This window comes from Phascolarctos cinereus, unplaced genomic scaffold (genome assembly GCF_003287225.1).
Source record: "Phascolarctos cinereus isolate Bilbo 61053 unplaced genomic scaffold, phaCin_HiC Scaffold_9;HRSCAF=440, whole genome shotgun sequence".
Classification (NCBI taxonomy): domain Eukaryota; kingdom Metazoa; phylum Chordata; class Mammalia; order Diprotodontia; family Phascolarctidae; genus Phascolarctos; species Phascolarctos cinereus.
The window spans coordinates 197,519,856-197,542,381 of NW_027556402.1; the positions used below are offsets into that span (position 1 = coordinate 197,519,856).

The 22,526-nt window shown below is 41.6% G+C and overlaps 1 protein-coding gene and 1 long non-coding RNA gene across 6 annotated transcripts in view; one reads left to right on the forward strand and one right to left on the reverse strand.

Moving 5' to 3' along the window:
- Positions 1 to 2,457, reverse strand: part of FAM193A (family with sequence similarity 193 member A) — a 218,901-nt gene extending 216,444 nt beyond the window's left edge. For 4 of the 5 annotated variants that reach the window (XM_020992199.2, XM_078148602.1, XM_020992198.2 and 1 more), the window contains exon 1: positions 1,812 to 2,456. In XM_020992199.2, the coding sequence (XP_020847858.1) occupies positions 1,812 to 2,099 (288 nt within the window). In that variant the 5' untranslated portion in view covers positions 2,100 to 2,456. Of the gene's footprint in view, positions 1 to 1,811 lie in introns of all 5 variants that reach the window. The other variant, XM_020992196.2, reaches the window with a different exon arrangement.
- A 25-nt stretch (positions 2,458 to 2,482) lies between these two features.
- LOC144455369 (uncharacterized) overlaps positions 2,483 to 22,526 on the forward strand; it is a 29,246-nt gene continuing 9,202 nt past the window's right edge. Inside the window, exon 1 of the long non-coding RNA XR_013484088.1 lies at positions 2,483 to 12,391. This is a non-coding gene — a long non-coding RNA (uncharacterized LOC144455369). The remainder of the gene's footprint in view (positions 12,392 to 22,526) is intronic.

Consider the following 22,526-nt stretch of genomic DNA (forward strand, 5'->3'; position numbering starts at 1 on the left):
CTAAAAGTTTGTGTTTAAGTAAATTTTTTCACTTTTCCTTAAAGAGGAAAATATCAATGTTAGAAGAATGATTCTAATGTTAAAGAAATTCTCCTGTCTTTCAGAGAACGAGCAAATGACCTACCATGACTATGCCAATTCTACAGCTGACCACATTAGTTTTATGAATACTGGTAAACTGATAAACAGAATAAAAGTGGCAGCAATCAATGATTATCAGACTCATCGTATACTAACCTTTCATTAAAAAATAATTTCTTTTCAAATGAACAAATTATTTTCCCTTCAAATACCTGACTTAAAAAACCGAACATATGCCCGAATAACTGCGATCAATCAAACCAAAAACAATTTAAAAAGCAATCCTTCAATCAGAGGATGAATAGCCCAAGCTGTTACCTCTGGATGAAGTACTTTGATAGGCAGTCTGCTCAACAATGACCAACTCAGTGAGGGGTTGGGAGAGGGGAGGGAACAGGAGATGCACTCTTCCAAACTACATATGACAGGTGCATGGAAAAAAAAGAAAATGTGGAATATCTTAAGGAACTTTGCATTTCAAAATAAAGCAACTATTCACAGCTGAGCCATGCCACATGAATACTCCAAAACTTCTTTCAAGAATAATATATACTCAAGTGTAACTAGAGTGGAGAATGCTGCATGTAAGAGGCTTTCTATATCAAGTACCAGAAATAAGTCAAGAATTATTTATGATCAGCATGTGTAGATACAGGAAAAGGTCTTAAAACCGGGAGAGCTAGAAAAGCTTTATTATTTGATAAAACTTAAAAGTAAAAAACAAGTAAAGGAACTAAAAGATCATCATGTCAGAAAGTTCTTTAACTACTGTCTACTGTTTTGACATTCTTTTTCAGACAAAGGTATCAAATGATATATTAATATCCAACTTTCAATTGCAGGCCCACCTGTCACTCTCTTCCTCTTCAGAAAATACAACTTCAGATGCAATTCACAACCTCAGAAAATTTCTCAATGCCATTTGGTTGTCTTTCTTGACAACTATCAGGGGTTTTTTAGTGGCCTCCTATTTTTGACATGATTTAAGTGGCTCTGGACCAGGAAAATCTAGCAAAGGGTTTTAACCCTAGCCAATATCCTCTCACACCCCTCATCGATATCACCTTCTCCCCATTAATCAGTGTTCTCTCTCCAAGTGTACCTGTCCCTACTTCGTAGGGATCCAGCCTTTAAAAGGCAAAGGCTGCTCGGTAACGCACGAAGACCTGCTGCCCTCAGAGGATGATGCCTTCAGCCAGGTTCCAGTTATATCCCTCAGAGGGGCGGGGAGGCCTAACCCCTGGGCTTCCAGGAAAGGGGGGTGGGGGAGAGGGAGAGGTAGGAGAAAGGAGTGGGGCGGGGAAAGGGGAATTAGGCCTCCAGAGGCTGATGCTTCTCAACCAGGCATGAGGGACAGGGGCAGGGACGCCCCCTCCCCTTCCTCACCACCCCCAAGTCTCCGCAATGCCTGCCACTCCAGTCTGGGGGGAGGAAGCATAATTAACACACCCCTCTGGGGCTGGGGGCCGGAGGGGCGTCTAGAGTAGCCCCCTCCTTTCACTCCACTGCGGGAGGTGGGGGCCCCCTCCAGGCTCTCGGGCTGGGGGGCGTCCCGGGCGACGGCTAACACACCCCTTTCCCGTCTAGCGCTGGGGCTGGGCAGCCGCGATTTGCCTCTCGGTCCAGCCCCTCCCCATCCCGGGGGAGCCCGCACCGCGGGGGGCGGGGGGTCCCCTCTCACCGCCCCACACACCCCCTTCCTCTTCCTCCTCCGACTCGCAGCCGCTTACCTCGCCTCCTACGGGACCGCCCCCAGCGCCCAAGGGCCCGTTGGGCGCCGTGGCCGTGGCTGGGGCCGGGGCCGAGGCTGGGGCCACGAGCAGGCCCGCCACAGCGCTCTGTGGGGGTGCTGTGCCGGCGGGCTGGGGGCCCCTCAAGGCCGCCGCCGCCTGGGCCACGGCCGGGCCGGCCTTGCCGCCTCCGCAGCCGCCGCCGCCGCCGCCGTTACCGCCGCCGCTCCCGCCGCCCCGCTTGTTCTTCCGGCGCTTGGCTCCACGCTTGGCGTCGGCCGGACTCATCCTTCGCGAGGCCAGGCCGTGAGGTGGGAGAAGAGAAGGGACGAAGGCGGCCAGAGGGGAAGGAAGGAGGGAGCAGCAGCAGCAGGAGGAGGAGGCTGAGGTAAAAGGCGGCGGGCGGAGGGGAAATGGGGGGGAGGTCACTTCAGAGCTGCCGGCCCGGGCCCAGCGGAGGGAGGGCGGCTTCGCGGGGCCGCCTCCCAGGCGGAGAAGGGCGGAGGGCGGGCAGAAGCCGCTCGGCAGGCTCCAACCGGGAGTTAACTTAGTCCCCTTCGCCGCCCGCCACCGCCGCCACCGCCGCTGACCAGAGTTAAGAGTCCAATATGGCGGACACAAGGGGAAAGGGATCCCAGTTTACGTCGGGGGGGAGGGGGGGTGCGAGAGAGCAAAGGGAGAGGGGAGGGGGAGGGGATGTGGGCTCTCTCCTCCCTCCTCCCCCCTCCCCTCGCTCTTTACTCCTCCCCTTCTTTGCTCCGCTCCCTTTTTTCCCTTCTTCACCCAACACCCCCCCTTCCTCGAACTTGCTCTCGGCTGCGCAAAGCACCACGGGGCTTGGAGTCCACGCGGCGACTGTCTCCCCTTACGCCTACCTGAAAGAGGAACTACCATTCCCGCCGGGCCTTGCGCCTGGCCGCAAGGACTGGGTGAAAGGGGGAGTTGTTGCGGAGAAGGGAGGGAATGGGGGGGTAAATTGGAGGCGGAGGGTGAGGTCACTGCCTCGCTTCTTCTCCCTCCCTACGCCGCGCTCTCCACTCCACCAACCCACCCCTCCTTTCGCGCCCAGGGCGTTGTGGGATCCGTAGTTCGGTGGGGTAGGGCCGGGGTGGTGCAAGGCTGCATCGCCACCCGATACAGTCAACTACAGTGCTGGAGGCAAAGAGTTCTGACTCCTTGACAGGCCACACAGCACCATCACACCTCTCCACCCTCCCCCGACCCTTCCGCTCCGACTCACTCCCGGGGGAGCTCCGAGCTAAGACTGGAGAAAGCTAAAAAGGGCCTGGGGAGGTGGGGGGAGGGGAAGCTTTGCGCGTAAACCCTATTGGACGCGAGCGTCTACCCCTCTTCCCCCGCCTGGCCCAACCCCAGAACGAGGTGGCCTCGCCGGCCGGGCCTCCCGCGGGGGCGCCTCCTGGTGCCCTGGGGTGGCACCTCGGAGGCCGATCTCCCCACCCTTGGCAGGGGGGAGGAGACATGTTCCCGAGGTTGCTGCTCTTGCTCAGGCTCCAGTGCCTGCCTCCCAACACTGCGGTCCATCTCTGCGCCTGCTGTGTGTCCCTAGTACCTCTGGCACTCCCTTTTTAAAGCGAGTCGGAGCGTGTAAAGCGCCCTGCCACCCTGGAAGACCCTAGAAAGGCCAACGAGTTTTTTTTTTGACCCAAAGGGTTCTTAACCTTTGTGGGTGTCCTGGACCACGGAGGAACGGAAGCCTCTCGACCCTCCCCCACCTTCTCCAGCTCTTCTTTTTAAATGCAGAAGATTCCCGGGATTACAAAGGAAACCAATTATATTGAAATGCAGGGATCGCCTGTTTAAAATCACCGAGTCAGGGACCCCAGGTTAAGAACCGCTGTTGTAAAAGAAACCTAATCCTGAGGCATCTTAATGCCACTTTGGGAGCAGAGAGGTCCTGGGTTCAAGTCCTGTTCCTAGTGCCAAGTCACTTGACCTGTGAGTGCCCCAACACAACTCTGTAACACGATACAGAACTGACCAGTTGGAGGGGAAGAGATCCTGGGTGCACGGTCGGTATTTCTGAAATGCTGTCAAGCGCATTGAGAGAGACTGAAGAGTTCATCATTCTCTGAAGTGAGAGGAAACTGAGGCCCAGAGGGTGGAAGGGATTTGCCCAAGGTCTCCTCTCTGGTCCTTGCTGCAGGAGGCGACTGAACCCAAATCATCTGCCTCCCAGTTAAGTTCTCTCCCCACTACATAGAGTCCGAGAAGCCTTGAGTTGGAATCCCGCCGTTGACATTTAGTAGTTCCAAGGCCATGGGCAAGGAGTTAGACCTCCCAGAGCCTCAGTATCTTAATTTGTGAAATGGAGGTAACAATTGCCTCGTCTAAACTGGTGGTTTGATTTGCGTAGAAAATTCCTAGTGAGCAAACTCCCTTTCTCAGCGCAGTGTATATAACACCTCCCTGGGCTAGTATGAGGATCAGATGAGACGACGGATGTCCAGTATTTGGCCAGCCTTAAAGCCCCACATAACTGTCAGCTGTCAGTGCGCCCAACGGTTCGATGGCTTCGTGCCCACTTTCTCTTTGACCTTATAGACCGTATAGCCTTGGTCCATTTCTACTCAGTAACAGTGACATGCAGTGGGAAAAGTTTTCTAGCATTGGGAGCCAAGAGAGGATAGTTAGTCGCTCTTCTGCCACTAACTTAGTTTTGTGATACTGGGCAATTTACTTAAAATGGCAATGGACTTCTCCCCCCCCTGCCCCCCCATGCTAAATAGGGATGATGGAAGGAATCTTGGAGGATAAGCTGTCCAACCAGTTGACTTTACAGGTGCCAACACAGGCTAAGAGACATTAAATAATGTATTAAAAATCACATAGATGTTAAATGGCATAGATGTTAAATGGCACAGGCAGGGTTCAAATCCATGTCCTCTGACTCCAAATCTGATGTTCTTTATACAGTACTGTATTATGCTGCCTCTCATTAGAGCATCTCTCTCAACACTCCACCTTTGGATTCCATTAGGCCCACAGGAAAACCACCTGATCTAATGATAGCTTTTAAAAGTCTTCAAAATCATTTTGCTATTTCTGATGGTGGGCAAATCTATAAAGCCACAATTCATAACAGTCCATATTTCTATAACACTTTATAATATATAAAGCATTTCCCTTACAGGCACTACTGTAAAGTAGGGTGCCCAATTATTATTATGCACATTTTATAGATGAGAAAACGTGAGGCACAGAGAAGTAAAGTGACTAGCCTATAGTCATATAGCTAGCAGATGTTGGATCTGGATCTAAAACTCACAGCTTCTTTCTCCAAGGCCAAGGTTCTTTCCACTCTACTGCCTACCTCACAGGATTGTTCTAGGATCCTATGAATTAATATGTGTAAAGGCATTGTAATCATGATGCCTTCTATAAATGTCAGTTGTTATTATACTCATAAATGTAGCTGTTATTATTATATGGTAACCTCACTAATTTGGCTTAGACAAGTTTGTGAACAAAATGAAATAAATTAATTATCTCACAATGCACAGCTCTTTAATGTTGCATAGCAGTAAGTCATATGCAGGGAGGCCTTTAAAATAACAGAATTAAGTGCTTGTTCTAGAAATGGAAGCACACTGAAGGAAGCAATCATTAATTTAGAGTTTGAGAGTCGGAGAGCCAAGTACAGATAATGTAGTTCAACCTTTTAATTTCATAGTTAAGAAACTGAGACCTTACAATGGAGAGAGACTTTCTCACTAGAGGTGATGTGGGTGGTAGAGCACTTGGATATGTTAGAAAGATTGGGCTGCAGTCCCAGCCCCCTGACACCTGCCAGCTGTATAACCAGGCAAATCACAGCCTTTCTTTCAGTGTCCTCATGCATAAAATAAGAATAGGAATTTGACAAAGTCTCTCAAGCTATTCTTGTGCACAAAGTGGAGAGGTCAACTCGGTGGGTAGTAAATCAAGTGGCTTCAGAACTGGTAGGACATCTGGCCCCAAAGCATAGGGAGAGATGCAAGGCCTAGTGTCAGCCTGGAGGTTTCTCTAGTATGATGTCCCAGGGATCTATTTTTGGCTCTGAGCTAGTCAACATTTTTTTTATCAATGACATCAGTGAATATATGTATAGATAGCATGCCTATCAAGTTCTCAGAAGATAAGAACCTACCAAGAACAGAGGTCCAAAAATATAATAGCAGTTTGGAACAATTGGATAAATCTAATCAGATGAAATTTAACATAACTGGGGGGTTGGTTGGTCTGGTGGAAGGGACTACATTTCCCATGAGGTTGCACAGCCTCAAAGATGGACCTGATTGCCTTATCTAGAAGTGAAATCCCATAAGATATATGCCTGGGCCCAAGAAAGCTCATTATAGAAGGCCAGAAAAATGATCAAATGTAGATACAGAAAGTCAAAGCAGAGTGGTTATTTAGTGTAGGCAGAAATAGCCCTACACACATATCAGTAGCCTCTGAGGACATTACAGGGCAAGAACTGATTTTCATAATGACAACTTTGGCTCCCTAGGGAAAGGTTATTTCCCGTAAGGACCCCAGGAAGAAGTTACCACTGTGCAGTGGAAAGAGCCCAGCATACAAAGGAAAGAAAGTACAGCCAAATGAACAATATACACAGTGACTTCTATAACATAAATAAATCAACAGGGAAAAGCCACAAAACTATCACATACAAGAGTCAATGTGTCAGTCTGTCAAAATAAAGGGTTTAGTGCATAATGATATCTAGAATTTATATAGTATTTGAATGTTTGCAAAGTGTTTTACATGGATTATCTCATTCAGTCTTCACAACAATCCTGAGAGGTGTTATTTTTATCCCCATTTTATAAATGATTAAACCGAGGCAGAAAGAAGTTAACTTGTCCATGATCATAAAGCTAGTAAGTGTCAGCGGCAGCATTTAAACTCCGTCTTCTGGACTCCAAGTCCACTACTCTATCTATTTAACACCTAGCTGCCTCACTACCTCTATCTGCAATGTTCCCCCCACCTCTTCTTTACCTAGGCAAAGACCACACATCCTTTATGGCACTGCTTAAGCCCCACTACTCTAAGAATCCTTCCTGAACCACTATGCCCCTCAGTGATCTCTTTTCTAAATTCTTCTATGTATAGTTCTGCACTGCACAATTTTGTACTTACATTTGGTCTTGTCTGGTTCTGTAACTGTTCTACTTGTGAATTTTTTACCTACAATTAGATTGTGAATGTCTTGAGGACAGGAATGACATCATCTCATTTTGCTGCCCCTCAAGCCTAATCAAAAGAATCAAGCAATTTAGAACAAAAAGGAACCCTAGAGCAGAGGCCATCTAGTTGCTCATAGCACGAGTTCCATCCACAACTTTCCTGGAAAGTAGCATTTAGTTAAACACTTTCACAGATGCCCCCCATTGCAGTCCTCTCATTTTGGGATACTTCTCATAATTAGCATCCACCTTAAGTTTTCTTCCGCTGACGAAGGATTGAAAAGGAAGCTAAGTTCCCAGGGGCTACTAGCTCTGGCAGAGATGGAAAGGCCTTGTATAGGTACAGAAACAACCGAGCTAAATTCAGAAAGACTCATCTCCAGAAAGTTATAAGCAGAATGATGAATTTTTCAGTCAAGAGCTCACACTGACTTTCTCCTAAAATGTGGAGGCACAGCCAATCAACATCAGTGGACCCAAATCAGGAAAGTCTTGGATCCGTGAAGCACCGATAGATCTTACTGTTAAAAATTTCTTCTTTAAGGGCAGCTAGGTGGCTCAATGGATAGAGCACCAGCCCTTTAGGTCAAGAGGACCTGAGTTCAAAGCTGGCCTCAGACACTTGACACTAGCTGTGTGACCCTGGGCAAGTCACTTAACCCCATTGCCTAGCCACCCCCAACAAAAACTTTCTTCTTTATAATGAACTGAACCCTATCTCCCCACAGCTTCCACCATTTTTCCTAGTTCTGGCTGATGGGAACTAGCAAAAACAAATCTAATATGTATCGCATTACAGACCTTCACATACTGGAAGACAGAAATCATGTCCCCTGCTGAGTTTTTCTTCTCCAGTCTAAATATGTCCAGTTCCTTTAAGCTAGCAATGTAAGATGTGGCATTGATTTCCTTCTTCATTTTGGCTACCCTCTCACAGATATACTCCAGATTGTCAGATTGGAAAAGCTGGTGCAGTGTAGTGGAAAGAGCATAATTTGGAGTCAGAGAACCTAGGTTAAAATTTCAGCTCTGCAGTTTCTGACATTATTTTGAGCAAATCATCTTCTCTGGGTCTCAGTTTCCTTTTCTGTAAAATGTAGTGGTTGGACCAAATGATCTTCAGGATCCCTTATAATTTCTCAATGTGATCCTTATATTCAAAACTCCCTTCTTACATGACAGCCAGAAGCCTAAAGGTAGTCAAAAAAAGGTCACAGCAGAGGAGTCTGAACCAAGCCTGATTTCACAGGGCCTAAAATATGTGGGTGCTCTGAACACGGATATGCCAGGGAATATGGAGGCCAGAGTGTGTCCTTATAATTGGGTCCTGAAGCCAGAGGATTCTCCACCCTGGTCTGTCACAGAAGTAGTGGAAAACAAAGCCAGGTCCCCTAGAAGACAAGAGTAGTCATAAATGCCTTGTACACTCAGAGCAAACAAGGCCAACTCAACAGCCAGGTATACGTGTCAGGATCTTGGAGGGTAGGAGGAGGAGACTGCAAGAGGCTTGAGGACAGCATAATCTCCATCAACCAGTTGGTGCTTTTCAGGGCCATAGTAGTGGGCAAAATGAAATCCCAGCTGGAGAAAGCAAAATAACTGGGCAGAGAAGGGCTGGGGTCAGCAGTTGAATTTAACAACTAAAAGATGATGCTGGAGTCAGACTACTTAGATGGTAAGCCCTGGTCCCAGCCATTCCATCCAGGACTGCAGTGGCAGTGGCATTCCAACTATAGAAGGACAAGGATCAAACAAGGCCTGCCTATTCTAAGAGAGTAGTAGTGACTGAGGCCCTAGCACAAAGCCCCAGTCTAGAAACTGAGGCCAGAGATATGTACAAATAGAAGTGAACACAATAGAGTTATACTGTGGGTTAAGAGAAACCTAAAAGGGAAAACCAGAACACAGTAACCCTATAACAACTATAAACAAAGGCTCCCCCTACCCCCCCAAAATGTCTCAGCCCCAAAGATTACAAAAATGGCTGGAATAAATGAAGCAAGAGATAAACAATGAAATGTAGATGGAAATTAAAACACTTGAAAAAATTGAAAGGAGAGACTGAATAGCTTAGAAACTTTACCCAAGTAAGTAGTAAGATCCTAGAAAAATAGAAGGAAGCAAATAAAACCCAGCAATTCCACGAAACAAGACATATGGGGCAGCTAGGTGGCACACGGATATAGCATCGAGCTTGGAGTCGAGAAGACTTGAGTTCAAATATAGCCTTAGACACTTACTGTGTGACCCTGGTCAAGTCAACTGACTTCTATCTCCCTCTGTTTCCTCAACTCTAAAATGGGGGTGATAATAGCACTTTACCTTCCCGGGTTGTTGTAGGGATAAAATGAGATAATTGTAAAGCACCTAGCACGCATGTGTAGCATAGTGGATAAAATCCTGGGGCTGGAGTCAAGAAGACTCATCTTCCTGAGTTCAAATCCAGCCTCAGACACTTACTGTTGTGTGACCCTGGGCAAGTCACTTAAGCCTGTTTGAATGAGCTGGAGAAGGAAATGACAAACCATTCCAGTATCTTTGCCAAGAAAATCCCAAAAGGAGTCACAAAGAGTGGGACGTGACTGAAAAACAACTGATCAACAGCCAGCACGGTCCCTGACACAGTAAGCATTATATAAAATTTAGCTATTATTATCATATATTAGAATAAAGTAAAAAACTGAAAAATGGAAAATTAAAGTATCTTATCAGAAACAACTGACATGAAAAGTAGTTCTAGGAGAGAATTTAAGAATAATCAAATTCTGTGAAAAACATGATCAAACAAAAAGTCTTCATGCCAGTTTTCAAAAAATCATAAAACTACTATATTAGAACTAGAGGAAAAACAAGACAGTAAAGAATTCCCATTCACCTCCTGAAACAAACCCAAAATCGAAAATACCTACAAATGTCATATCCGAAATCTAGAGCTTCCATGTCAAAGGATAAAATCCTGCCAGCAGCCCAAAGAAAGAGTTCAAATACCAAGAACTACACCCAGGATCACACAAGACTATTATGAAAGTACTTCAGTGGAGAGAAGATACTTGACTACAATACAGGCATGCCTCATTTTATTGCACTTTACTCTATCGCACGTCACAGATAATATTTCATTTTTTACAGACTGAAAGTTTGTGGCAACCAGTGTCGAGCAGATCTATTGGTGCCATTTTTCCAATAGCATGTGTTCACATCGAGTCTCTGTCACATTTTGGTAATTCTCATAATATTTAAAACTTTTTCATTATTATTGTATCTATTATGGTAATCTATGATCAGTAGTTTTTACATTACTATTGTAATTGTTTTGGGGCACTATGAACCATGCCCATCTAAGACAGTGAACTTAACTGATAAATGTTGTATGTGTTCTGAGTATCATTTCTCTCCCTTTCCTCTGGCCTTCCTATTCCCTGAAACACACCAATATTGAAATTAGGCCAATTAATAATGCTACGATGGCCTCGTGAGTGTTCAAGTGAAAGGAAGAGTCAATTGATGTGGCAAACTTAATTGTTGTCTTATTTTAAGAAATTGCCACAGCCACCTCAACCTTCAGCTATTCCCACCCTGATGAGTCGGCAGCCATCAACATCGAGGCAAGACCTGCCACCAAGAAAAAGATGACAATTTATTGAAGGCTCATGTGATTTTTTTTAAGCAATAAAATGTTTTTAAATTAAGGTAATTACATTATTTTTGTAAACATAATACTATTGTACACATAATAGATTATAGTACATGTAAACATAACTTTTATATGTAGTGGGAGACCAAAAAAATTTATGCAACTCACTTTATTATGATATTTGCTTTATTGCACTGGTCTTGAATAAAACCTGCAATATCTCTGAGATATGCTGAGATATTCCAAAAGGCATAAGACAAAGGCTTACAACAAGAATAACTCAGCTGCAAATCTTAGTATCACTACGACTGGGAACAAAATGGAGCTTTAATAGAGGACAATTAAGCATTACTAATGAAAGACAAGGCTCCACAGAAGCTTTAAAATACAAACACAGGAGATGAGAAACCCAGAAAGGTAAATATATTTGAGAAATTGCAAGGGGCTAAATGAATAAATTAAAAGGCATTGGATAAGCACTTACTACGTGAAATTCACTGTATTAAAGCATTGGGAATGCACATAGAAAAGCGAGGAAACTTGCAAGGAGTTCGTATTCTAATGAGAGTAGAGAATACAGTTTTCAGCTACAAATCAGGAACTGTTCTGCACCAAAGCAGAAGGTAATTTATCTTCATTTGAGTTACATTAATTTATAAAATCATATCTCTTTCTTAGGTTGAGTCACCTAGTGGCAGCGGGGTTGCTCAATGGGCAGAGCGTGGGATGTAGAATCAGGAATCTCTGAGTACAAACCCTATTCTCAGATGTTTCCTAGCAGTGTGACCTTGGGTGAATCACGTACCTTCTATTTGTCTCAGTTTCTTCATCTCTAAAATGGGGATAACAGCATCTGCTTCACAGAGTTGTTGTAAGTATCCACGGAGATAATAAAATGCTTTGCACAGTGCCTGGACATTGGTGTTGTTGAGTACTGTCAGATTCTTTGTTACCAGTGGACCACAGCACACCAGTACTGTCCATGGGGTTTTCTTGCCTAAGATACTAGGGTGCTTTGCCATTTCCTTCTTCAGTGGATTAAAGCAAACAGGGTTAAGTGACTTGCCCAGGATCACACAGGTAGTAAGCATCTGAGGCCGGATCTGAACTCAGGTCTTCCTGACTCCTGGCCCAGCACTCTATCCACGGTGCTGCCCAACTACCTCTGGACAAACTAGATGCTATGTAAATCATTATTATTACTATTATTATTATTATTACCTGCCAAAGACCTTTGTGAGAACTCTTTTCTCTGGGTCTTCTGTGGCTGCTGAGGAGGCAGAGGCACTATTCAGGTTGTGTCTCCATGAGGTTTGCCCCCTGAGAGGACTTGGATGGAAACAGGGCCATCCCTCAGGCTTTTGCACTTGCTTTCCTGTTCCAGGAAGCTGGTCAGCCATTGTGTTGGGAGTTGGGAGTGGTAGGGATGGATGTCAGGCTGCTCCTTTTCAAGGAGTGCTCCCCTCAAGTGATATCAATGGGAATCAGGATGAAAGCAGGGTGGCGGCTTTTGGAAGAGTGCTGCTTTTCCCACGGTTCTTGTGAGGAGGGTTCTGAAGGAAGTGGTGGCCAAATAATGGCAATGGTTTAACCTACTAGGTACATACTGCTCTCTGTCTCTCCCTTGAGACAGATAATGATGCTGTGTTTACATTCTGACAGGAAGAGAAGAGACAATCATCAGCTGTCCTTTAAGAATCCCACTGTCTTCAAAGGTTGTGCACAGTAGAAGCTAAGAAAAACATGGTACCTGGGTAGGATTTTGTTGTGTTTTATTGCTTTTAAGAAAGGAAAGAAAAGGAAGAGAAAAAAGATTGCACTAGAGAAGAAATGAAGAACTTATTCTTTCTCATAACTAGAATGCAGGAGAAGAGTACAAAAATGGATAAAAAGGCTAGGGAGGCTTCTCTCTTATCTGAACTAGACAAAGGAGGGTTGAACACACACACACACACACACACACACACACACACACACACACACAAAGAAGTTTGGTGTAGAAATACATTAAACTGAGAAGGGAAACAGATGAGGACAGAAAGAGGAGAAAGAGAGATTGAAGAAGGGGGCATGGCTGCAGGGGAGCAGAGGCCCTTCTCAAAGTTTCAGGGCAGAGAGGAGTGTGAATGCTTGTGGATACAGGGAAGCATGGGCTATTCCTGGGTAAAGACCAGAGCACAGACCAGGAGAGTAAGGACTACACCTCTCCCTGAACCACACCACTTTGGAAGCACCAAAATCTTACAGACCACTACACTACTTTTGAAAATAGCAACATAGGGGTAGCTAGGTGGTGCAGTGGATAGAGCTCTGGCCTTAGAGTCAGGAGGACCTGAGTTCAAATCTGGCCTCAGACACTTGACACCTATTAGCTAGTGACCCTGGGCAGTCACTTAACCCCAATTGCCTCGCAAACAAAAAGAAAGAAAGAAAATAGCAACATGAAAAATCCTTAAGCTTGGGATAGTGCCTCCCCACCCCCAGGGGAAAAGAGCACAACTTTACCATAAAATTCAAAGTCAAGAAATAAGCTAAAAAAGTAAGTAAACAATAAGAACAAAAAAGAGCCTGACCATAAAAATCTACTATGACAGGGAAGATCAAGACATAAACTCAGAAGAAAACAACAGTGTGAAAACAGCTACAAGCAAAGTCTCAAAGAAAAAAATTCAAATTAGAGACAAGCCTAACAAGATCACCTAGAAGAATTAAAGAGATATGAATGGTAGAGGGAAGTTTTGAAAAAGAAATTACAGTGATGCAAGAAAATTATTAAAAGAGAATTAACAACTTGGTAAAGGAGGTACAAAAAATATCAAAGAAAATAATACTTTCAAAAACAGAATTGGTCAAATGGTAAGAGGCATAACATTCACTGAAGAAAAGAACTCCTTAAAAAGCAGAATTGACCAAAAGGAAAAAGAGGTATAATATCTCACTGAAGAAAATAATTTCTTAAAAATTATAATTGGGCAAGTAGAAGGTAGTTTCCATGAGACATTAAGAAACAATAAACAAAATCAAAAAAAGGAAAAAAAAATAGAAGAAATTCTGAACCAACTCATTGTTAAAACAATTGACCTGGAATATAGATAGAAGAGAGATAATTCAAGAATTATTAGACTAGCCGAAAGGCATGACCAAAAAAAAGCCTAGACATCATATTTCAAAAAATTAAGCCTAGACATCATATTTCAAGAAATTATCAAGGAAAACTGCCATGTTATCTTATGTTCAGTGGGTAAAATAGAAATTATCCCAATCACCCATCACCAAATGAAATCCCAAAATGAAAAATCCCAGGGATGTTACAGCCAAATTCCAGAGCTCCCAAGTTATGGGAAAATATTGTAATCAGAAAGAAACAATCCAAATGTCATGGAGCCACAGTCAGGATCACACAAGACTTAGCAGCTTCTACATTAAAAGAGGGGAGGGCTTGGAATATGATATTCTGGAAGAAAACGGAGTCAGAATTACAACCAAGAATGACCTATCTAGCAAAACCGAGTATAATTCTTAAGCAGGGGGAAATGGGCATTTAATGAAATAGAGTACTCTCAAGCATTCCTGATGAAAAGAATAGAGCTGAATAGAAAATCTGACATTCAAACATAGGACTCAAGAGAAACATAAAGGTAAACTTGAAAGAGAACATAAGGGATGACTTAATATGATTAGACTGTTTACATTCCTACATGGCAAGATGATACATATAATTCCTAAGAATTTTCTCATTAGGGCATTTAGGAGTCTACATAAACAGAGGGTACAAGTTGAGTCAGTTATATAGGGATCTCAAAAAAGAGGTGAGAAAAAAGGATGCACTGGGAAAAGAAGAATGGGGAAAACTATCTCACACAAAGACGTGCACAAGAAAGAACTTTTATAGTCAAAGGGAAAAATGGAGTGAGAGAATAACACTTGAACCTCACTCTCAACAGAATTGATTGAAAGAAGAATATCTACATATATATGTATGTGTTTATATATGTATGCATATGTGTATATATATATACATATATACATGTGTGTGTGGTATATACAGATACAACCAGTTTAAGAAGTGCTGCAGCAAGAACTGAATATGTATGCGTACATGTGTATGTATATGCATAAATATATAGGTATACACACACTTAGCTGCATATAGAAAATCTGTCTTACCCAACGGTGAAATAAGAGGGAAAGGGATCAAAGAAAGAGAATGGGATGATAAAAGGGAAGGGAAATTAAGGGAGGCAGTAGAGAGATGCAAAATAGACTTTTGAAGTGGGACAGAATAAAGAGAGAAAAGAATAAACAGAAGAAAATAGGATGGAGGGAAATAAATAGTAATCTTAACTGTGAATGTGAATAGGATGCACTCACCTATAAAATGAAAGTAGATAACAGAGTAGATTAGAAACCAGAATCCAACAATATGTCTTTTACAAGAAACACACTTGAAATAGGATACACACACACACCGAGTTAAAATAGGGGGCTGGAGCAGAATCTATTATGCTTCAACTGAGATTAAAAAAAAAAAAAAGGCAGGGGTAGCAATCATCATCTCAGACAAAACAATAGCAAAATTATAAGTAATTAAAAGAGATTAACAGGAAAACTACATCTTGCTAAAAAGTACTGTAGGTGATGAAGTAAGATGTACCAAGTGGCATAGCATCCAAATTCTTTAAAGAAAAGTTAAATGAGTTACAGAAGAAAATAGTAAAACTATACCAGTGGGGGACCTCAACTTTCACCTCTCAGAATTAGATTAGTCATAAAATGATTAAGAAATTAAGGAGATGAACAGACTTTTAAAAAAATTAGATATGATAGACCTCTGAAGAAAACTGAATGGTAATAGAAAGGAATATAACTTTGTCTCAGCTCTAATATGGCACCTTCACAAAAACTGACCATGTACTGGAGCACAAATGCCTCACAAACAAATGCAGAAAATATGGAATTCACCCTTTTCAGACAGTAATGCAATAAAAATAACAATAAAGGGTCATGGAAGCACAGATTAAAAAATTAACTGGAAACCAAATACTCTAATCCTAAAGAATGAGTAGGTCAAAGATCAAATCATAGAAACAATAATTTCACTAAAGAAAATGATGACAATGACAAAACATACCAAAATTTGTGGGATGCAACCAAAGTAGTACTTACGGGAAATGTAAAATCTCTAAATGCTTATAGCATTAAAAAAAGAAATACAGGAAAACAATGAAGTGGGCCATAAAACTAAAAACACTTTGAGAAAAATAACAAATTGGAAATCCTCAATTAAACAACAAAATAGAAATCCTAAAAATCAAAAGGGAGTATAATAAAATTGAGAGTTAAAAAAAATTCAACTAATAAAAAATCGACAATAAAATTGATAAACCATTGGATTAATTTGATTTAAAAAAAAAAAAAGAAAACCAAGTTTCCAGTCTCAAAACTGGCAAAGATGAAAGGATTTACAAGTTAATTCTACCAACAACATTTAAAGAACAATTAATTCCAATGCTATATCAACTATTAGAAAAAATAAGTAAGGAAGGAGCCCTACTAAATTCCTTCTATGACACAAATATGCTTTTAATATCTAAATCAAGGAGAGCAAAACCAAAGAAAACAATAGGCCAATTTCCCTAATGGATATTTCAAGTAGAATATTAGGAAGGAGATTACAGCAATATATCACAAAAATCATATGCCATGACAAGATGGGATTTATATCAGGAATGCAGGGCTGGTTCAGTATTAGGAAAACTATCAGCATAATTGATCATATCAGTAACAAAAACAACAGAAAATATGACTATCTCCATAAATGCAGAAAAAGCCTTTGACAAAATATAATACTCTTTTCCTATTAAACAAACTAGAAAACATAAGAATAAATGGAGTTTTTCTTGAAATAGTAAATAGTATCTTTCTAAAAACCAAGAGTATGCATTAACCATAATGGGAATAAAGTAGAAACCTTCCAAATAAGATCGAGTGAAGGATGGATGTCCATTATCACCACTATTATGCAATATTAAACTAGAAATGTTATAGAAAACTATAGCAATGAGATAAGAAGATATTGAAGAAATAAGAATAGGCAACAAGGAAACAAAATGATCACTCTTTGCAGGCAATATGATGGTATACTTATGGAACCCTACAGAACCAACTTAAAAAACTAGTTGAAATAATTAACAACTTTAGCAAAGTTGCAAGATATAAAATAAACCCACATAAATCATCAGCATTTCTATATATTACCAAAAAAAAAATCCACAGGAAGAAGTAGAGAAATTTCATTTAAATTAACTGCAGAGAATATAAAATACATGAGAATCTTGCTGCCAAGACAAAGCCAGGAACTATATGAACACTATTACCAAACACTTTTCACACAAATATAAATAAAGACATCTAAACAACTGGAGAAATATTGTTCATGGGTAGGCCAACCCAATATAATAAAAATTGGCAATTCTACCTAAATAAATTTACTTATTTAGTGCCATACTAATCAAACTAAAAACGAAGTATTTTATAGATCTAGGGGAAAAAATCGTAACAAAATTCATCAACATATGAAAGGTCAAAAATATCAGAGGAGCCAATGAGAAAAAAAATGTGAAGGAAGGCTGTCTAGCAGAACCAGAGTTCAAATTATATTACAAAGCAGTAATCATCAAAACAGTCTGCTACGGGCTAAGAAATAGTGGTGCATCAGTGGGAATAGATTAGGTATATAATACACAGTAGTAAATGACCACAGTAATCTAGTGTGTGATAAACCCAAAGGCAATAATTCATTACTTGATAAAAATTTCTGGGGAAACTGGAAAGCAGATTGAGAAAAGTAGGCACAGACGAACATCTCACACTGAATACCAAGGTAAGATCAAAATAGGTATGTGATTTAGAGATAAATGGCGATATAAACAAATTGGGGGAGCATGGAAAAATATACCTGCAAGATCTATGGATAAGGGAAAAATTTATTAACAAACAAGGGATAGAAAGGAGCACAGGAAGTAAAATGGATAATTTTGATTACATAAAATCAAAGTTTTTGCACAAAGCCAAAGCAGCCAAAATTGAAAGAAAACCAGAAAACCAGGTTTCTCTAAAAAAGGTTCCATTTATAGTCAAATTTATCAAAATAAAAGCCATTCTCCAACTGATAAATGGTCAAAGGATATGAACAGGCAATTTTAAGAAGAAATCAGTAATACGAAAAAATACTCTAAATCACTTGATTAGAGAAATACAAATTAAAACAACTCTGAGGTACCACCTCACACTTCTCAGATTGGCTAATATGGCAGAAAAGGAAAATGACAAATGCTGGAGGGGATGTGGAAAAATAGGGACATTAATCACTATTGGTGGAGCTGTGAACTAGTCCAACTATTCTAGAGAACAATTTGGAACTGTGCCCGAAAGGCTATAAAATTGTGCATGCCCATTGACTCAGCAATACAACTACTAGGTCTGTATCCAAAGAGACCAAAGAAAAAGTAAAAGGACTTAAATGTACAAAAATCTTCATACTAACTCTTTTTGTAGTGGCAAAGAACTGGAAATCGAGGGGATGCCTGTCAATTGGGGAATGATTAAACAAGTTGTGGTATATGATTGTGATGAAGTACTATTGTGCTATAAGAAATGATGAGGAGGATGGTCTCAGAAAAACCTGGGAAGACCTGTATGAATTGATGCAAAGTGAAATGAGCAGAACGAGGAGATCATTGGACAGGGTAATAGCAATACTGTAGCAGTGATCAACTCTGACAGACTTAGCTACTCTGATCAATACAGTGATCCAAGATAATTCCAAAGGACTCATGATGGAAAATGCTATCCATTTTCTGAGAGAGAACTGATGAACTTGGAGTGCAAATTGAAGTATAATGTTTTCACTTTATTTTCCTTGCTTTTTTTTTTTTTGCAACATGGCTAATGGAAATGTTTTGCATGACTTCACATATATCATTGCTCTCCTATTGCTTGCCTTCTCAATGGGTAGGGGAGGGACTAAAGGGGAGGGAGAGAATTTGGAACTCAAAACTTAAAAAAATAAAAGAATGTTTGGAATAAATAAATTATTTAAAAAGAAGAGATTATCATTGAAGCATTTTTAAATAATGTATTGAAGAGTACTGTGTGAAGATAGTGGAGAAGACACAGAGGTGCCTATATCCCTCACCAACATCCCAGTAAGGCTTAGAAATGAACTAATCTAACATTAAGAGTAACTACCATACACTCCTCCATTCAGTTCAGGGATACAGAGAAGATCTCCAGAATCCATTGGAGATTCTGAAAAAGACAAGCTGGGATGATGAAAAGTATGGCATAAGTGGGAATGTGCTGGAGGTAGCTCATACCCCTTGCAAGAGCCAGTTGTTAAATTTTCAGTGTGAGTTTTTATACCTCACAAATCAGCAAATGCTATAAATTGAGCTTTATTGCTTTGTTGATTGTATAGACTGTATAATGGAAAAAATGTTAATAATGCAGGTTAAACTTAAAAAGTATGTCATATGTACATTTTTTTCCAAGGGGGGGATGGGTCCAGTTATTAAACATTTACCAGCAGACCACTGAGGTCAGGGTAGCTCTATGGGGCTCTGGGTGGGTTCTGCTCAGTACCACTGGCCTGAGCCCAGTGGCAAGACAAAGACCTTAAGCAAAGAGCAGCCGGTGGCATCCCCAGATAACTTGGCTACGTGTGGGGAGCATGAGGGACCAGGGGCCTACCACTGTACTAGCAGCCCAAACCTGTTAATTGTTGTGTTGACTGAGTCGTGTCCAACTCTTTGTGACCCCTCCTCTTAGTGACAGGAGCCACAGGGAGTATCAGGCACTAGCAGCCCAACTTCAGTGGTAGGAGGAAGGCCCTAAAAAAAGGCCAGCCTGAGGCATCTCAGAGGTTTATTTCAGAAACTCAGCTCACCCTCTCAGAGAACTGTGGCAAGAAAGAGCCCTCAGGCTGAGCCAAGCATCAGAGTAGCCCTCCACATCCCCTGCCAGTCCCTTGAAGGAGGAGTGTAATCTTGGTCACCATACTCAGGATGAGGCAAGCCTTGCCTCTGCTATTCAAGCGTAGCCTCCCTACCCCCAAACTAGATGCTGAGGCTGATGCATCGAACAAACCAAAGAAAACTCTGGGGGCAGGTAGGTGGCTCAATGGATAGAACACTGGCCCTGGAGTCAGGAGTTCAAATCCTGCCTCAGACACTCATTAGCTGTGTGACTCTGGGCAAGTCACTTAACCCCAATTGCCTTCCCCCTCCAAAAACAAAAGTACAAAACAAAACCTCTGAATACGGTGAGGACATGTTTGAGAGACACCCATAGTAAACCCTGAGGAAGACAGTGACCCCACAAGTCCAGGTAGAACCTAAGAGAAAAAAACTTCTTGACCACAGGATTATAAGAGTACCTGGAAGAAATGAAATAAGGCATACAAAATAGAACAGCCAGAGAGGAAAGAATAGCACAGAAGAATTAATATCTTAGAGAAGATGGTGGTAAACCTCACATAAAAAGTAAATGCTCTGAATATTAGAATGGGCCAGATAGAAAACAATGACTCAGTAGAACAGGAAGTAATGAAATCAAAACAACACAGGAAAGTGTAAGAAATATCATGTCAAAAAGCAACTGCTTGGAAAACTGGTTAAGAAGAAAGAATCCAATATTGGACTATCTAAAAATCATGACCAAAAGTCTGGATTTATCATATTTTGGGAAATTACATATGAAAACTGCCCACAACTCTTAGGACCATGGGACAAAGTGAAAAAAGAATCCAACAATTAACTCCTAAAAGAAACCCCCAAATGAAAACTTCCAGAATTATAAAAGCTAAATCCAGAGCTTCTAGCGCAAAGAAAAGAAAATACTACAAGCAGCCAAAAAGAAAGAGTTCTAGGAGCCACTCACTGTAAGGATCATGCAATATTTGGAAGTTGACAGTTTAAAGGAGAAAAGAACTCAGAATACATTCATTGAATTAGAGGGTAAAATAGATAGCAAAACTATGATAGCAAAGTACCTTAATCTACCCATCTTAGACCTAAACAAGTTAACCAAAAGATAAAAAAGAAAAGTTCTCAATATGTCCAAAAAATCCTCATTATTTTCCCCCTAAACCTTCCCCACCCCCACCTTCATTATTATTATTAGGGCAACAGCATCCTCCCTGTCACTCAGGCTGGCAGCCTAGATGTTATCCTGGATTCCTCACTATCTCTCACCCCCCCCCATCCAAGTTGTTGCCAAGGCCTGCCAATTTCACTTCTGTAACATCTCTTCAATGTGCCCCTTCATCTTCTGACGCCTCCACCACTCTAGTACAAGCCTCCTCACCTCAAGCCAGGATTATTCCAATAGCCTGCTGGTGGGTCTGCCTGCAACAAGTCTCTTCCCACTCCAGTTCATCCTCCATTCAGACACTAAAGTGATTTTCCTAACATGCAGGTCCAACCATGTCACCCCCACCCCCACCCCCATTCAAGAAACCCCAGTAGCTCCCTATCACCTCCAACATCAAATATAAAATGCTCTGTTTGACATTCAAAGCCCTTCATAACCTAGTTTCCTCCTGCCTTTCCCATCTTCCTACACTTTACTCCCCAAAACATACTCTTCAACCTAGTGACACAGGGCTCCTGGCTGTTCCACAAACAAGGCACTCCATCTCTTGGTCTGGGCATTTTCTCTGGCTGTCTCTCATAGTGGAATCTCTCCCTCCTCTGCTCCAACTACTAAACTCCCTGGTTTCAAGTCCCAACTAAAATCCCATCTTTTCCTGGAAACCTTCCCTAACCCCTCTTCATTCTAGTACCTTCCCTCTATTAAGTATTTCCTATTTATCTTGTATATAGCATATAGCTTGCTTTGTGTATATTTATTTGCATATTGTCTCCTCCATTTGACTGTAAGTTCTTGAAGACAGGGGCTCCTCTTTTTGTATCCCCAGTACTTAGCACAGCGCCTGGCACAGAACAGGTCTTAATTAAATGACTGATTGAAGTTAAGAACATGAATAGAACTTTAGAAAAATTAGAGATGATCCATCTCTGTCAACTACTGAATGGGAACAGAAAAAGAATAAACATACTGTTTAGCTGTACACAGCACTTTTACAAAAATTGATCACGTACTGGAGCATAATGACTTCACCAAAAATGCAGAAAGACACAAATACTAAACACATAATTTACTGATCACAATGCAATAAAAATTATATTCAGTGTGAAGGGTCCTTGAAGAAAAAATTAAAATTAGTTGGAGAATAACATAATTCTTAAAAATTGGTATATCAAAGAACAAATCATAGGAACAGTAGAAAGTTATATCAGATAAAATGTTAGTAATTTAGACACCCTACTAAAATCTACAGGATGCAGCTAAAGTAATTCTTAGGGGAAACTGTATGTCTCTAGACATTTTCATCAATGAAAAAGAGAAAGAATAAATAAAGTAACTGGGTTGCAACTACAACAATATCAACAATAATGAAAACTCCATTTAAGCAACAAAGTAGAAACTCTGAAGGAGCTAGTTTCTAAAATAAACTTCTGTGACTCAAGGATCAAGCCCATTTGCATGACTCTCTTTATTGGTGGACAGTGTTCTACGTCTGCCTGAGGAGCAGAGTTGGTTAGAACTTGGGAGAAGAGATATCCTTGTTCTTCCAGCCTCCAGCTTCAAGTGAGGACATACTCAGTTCTACATCCTCATTGGGGGGAGGGGTTCTAGGGGGAAGAAAAGACTGGGAAGAAGCTGGCATATAAAGGAGCTGGCACCTCAATCATGTCCTCATCCCCAACTTACCACATTACAGACTTCAGGGGATTTCTCCTTAGGTAAGAAATTCTCTCTCTCTCT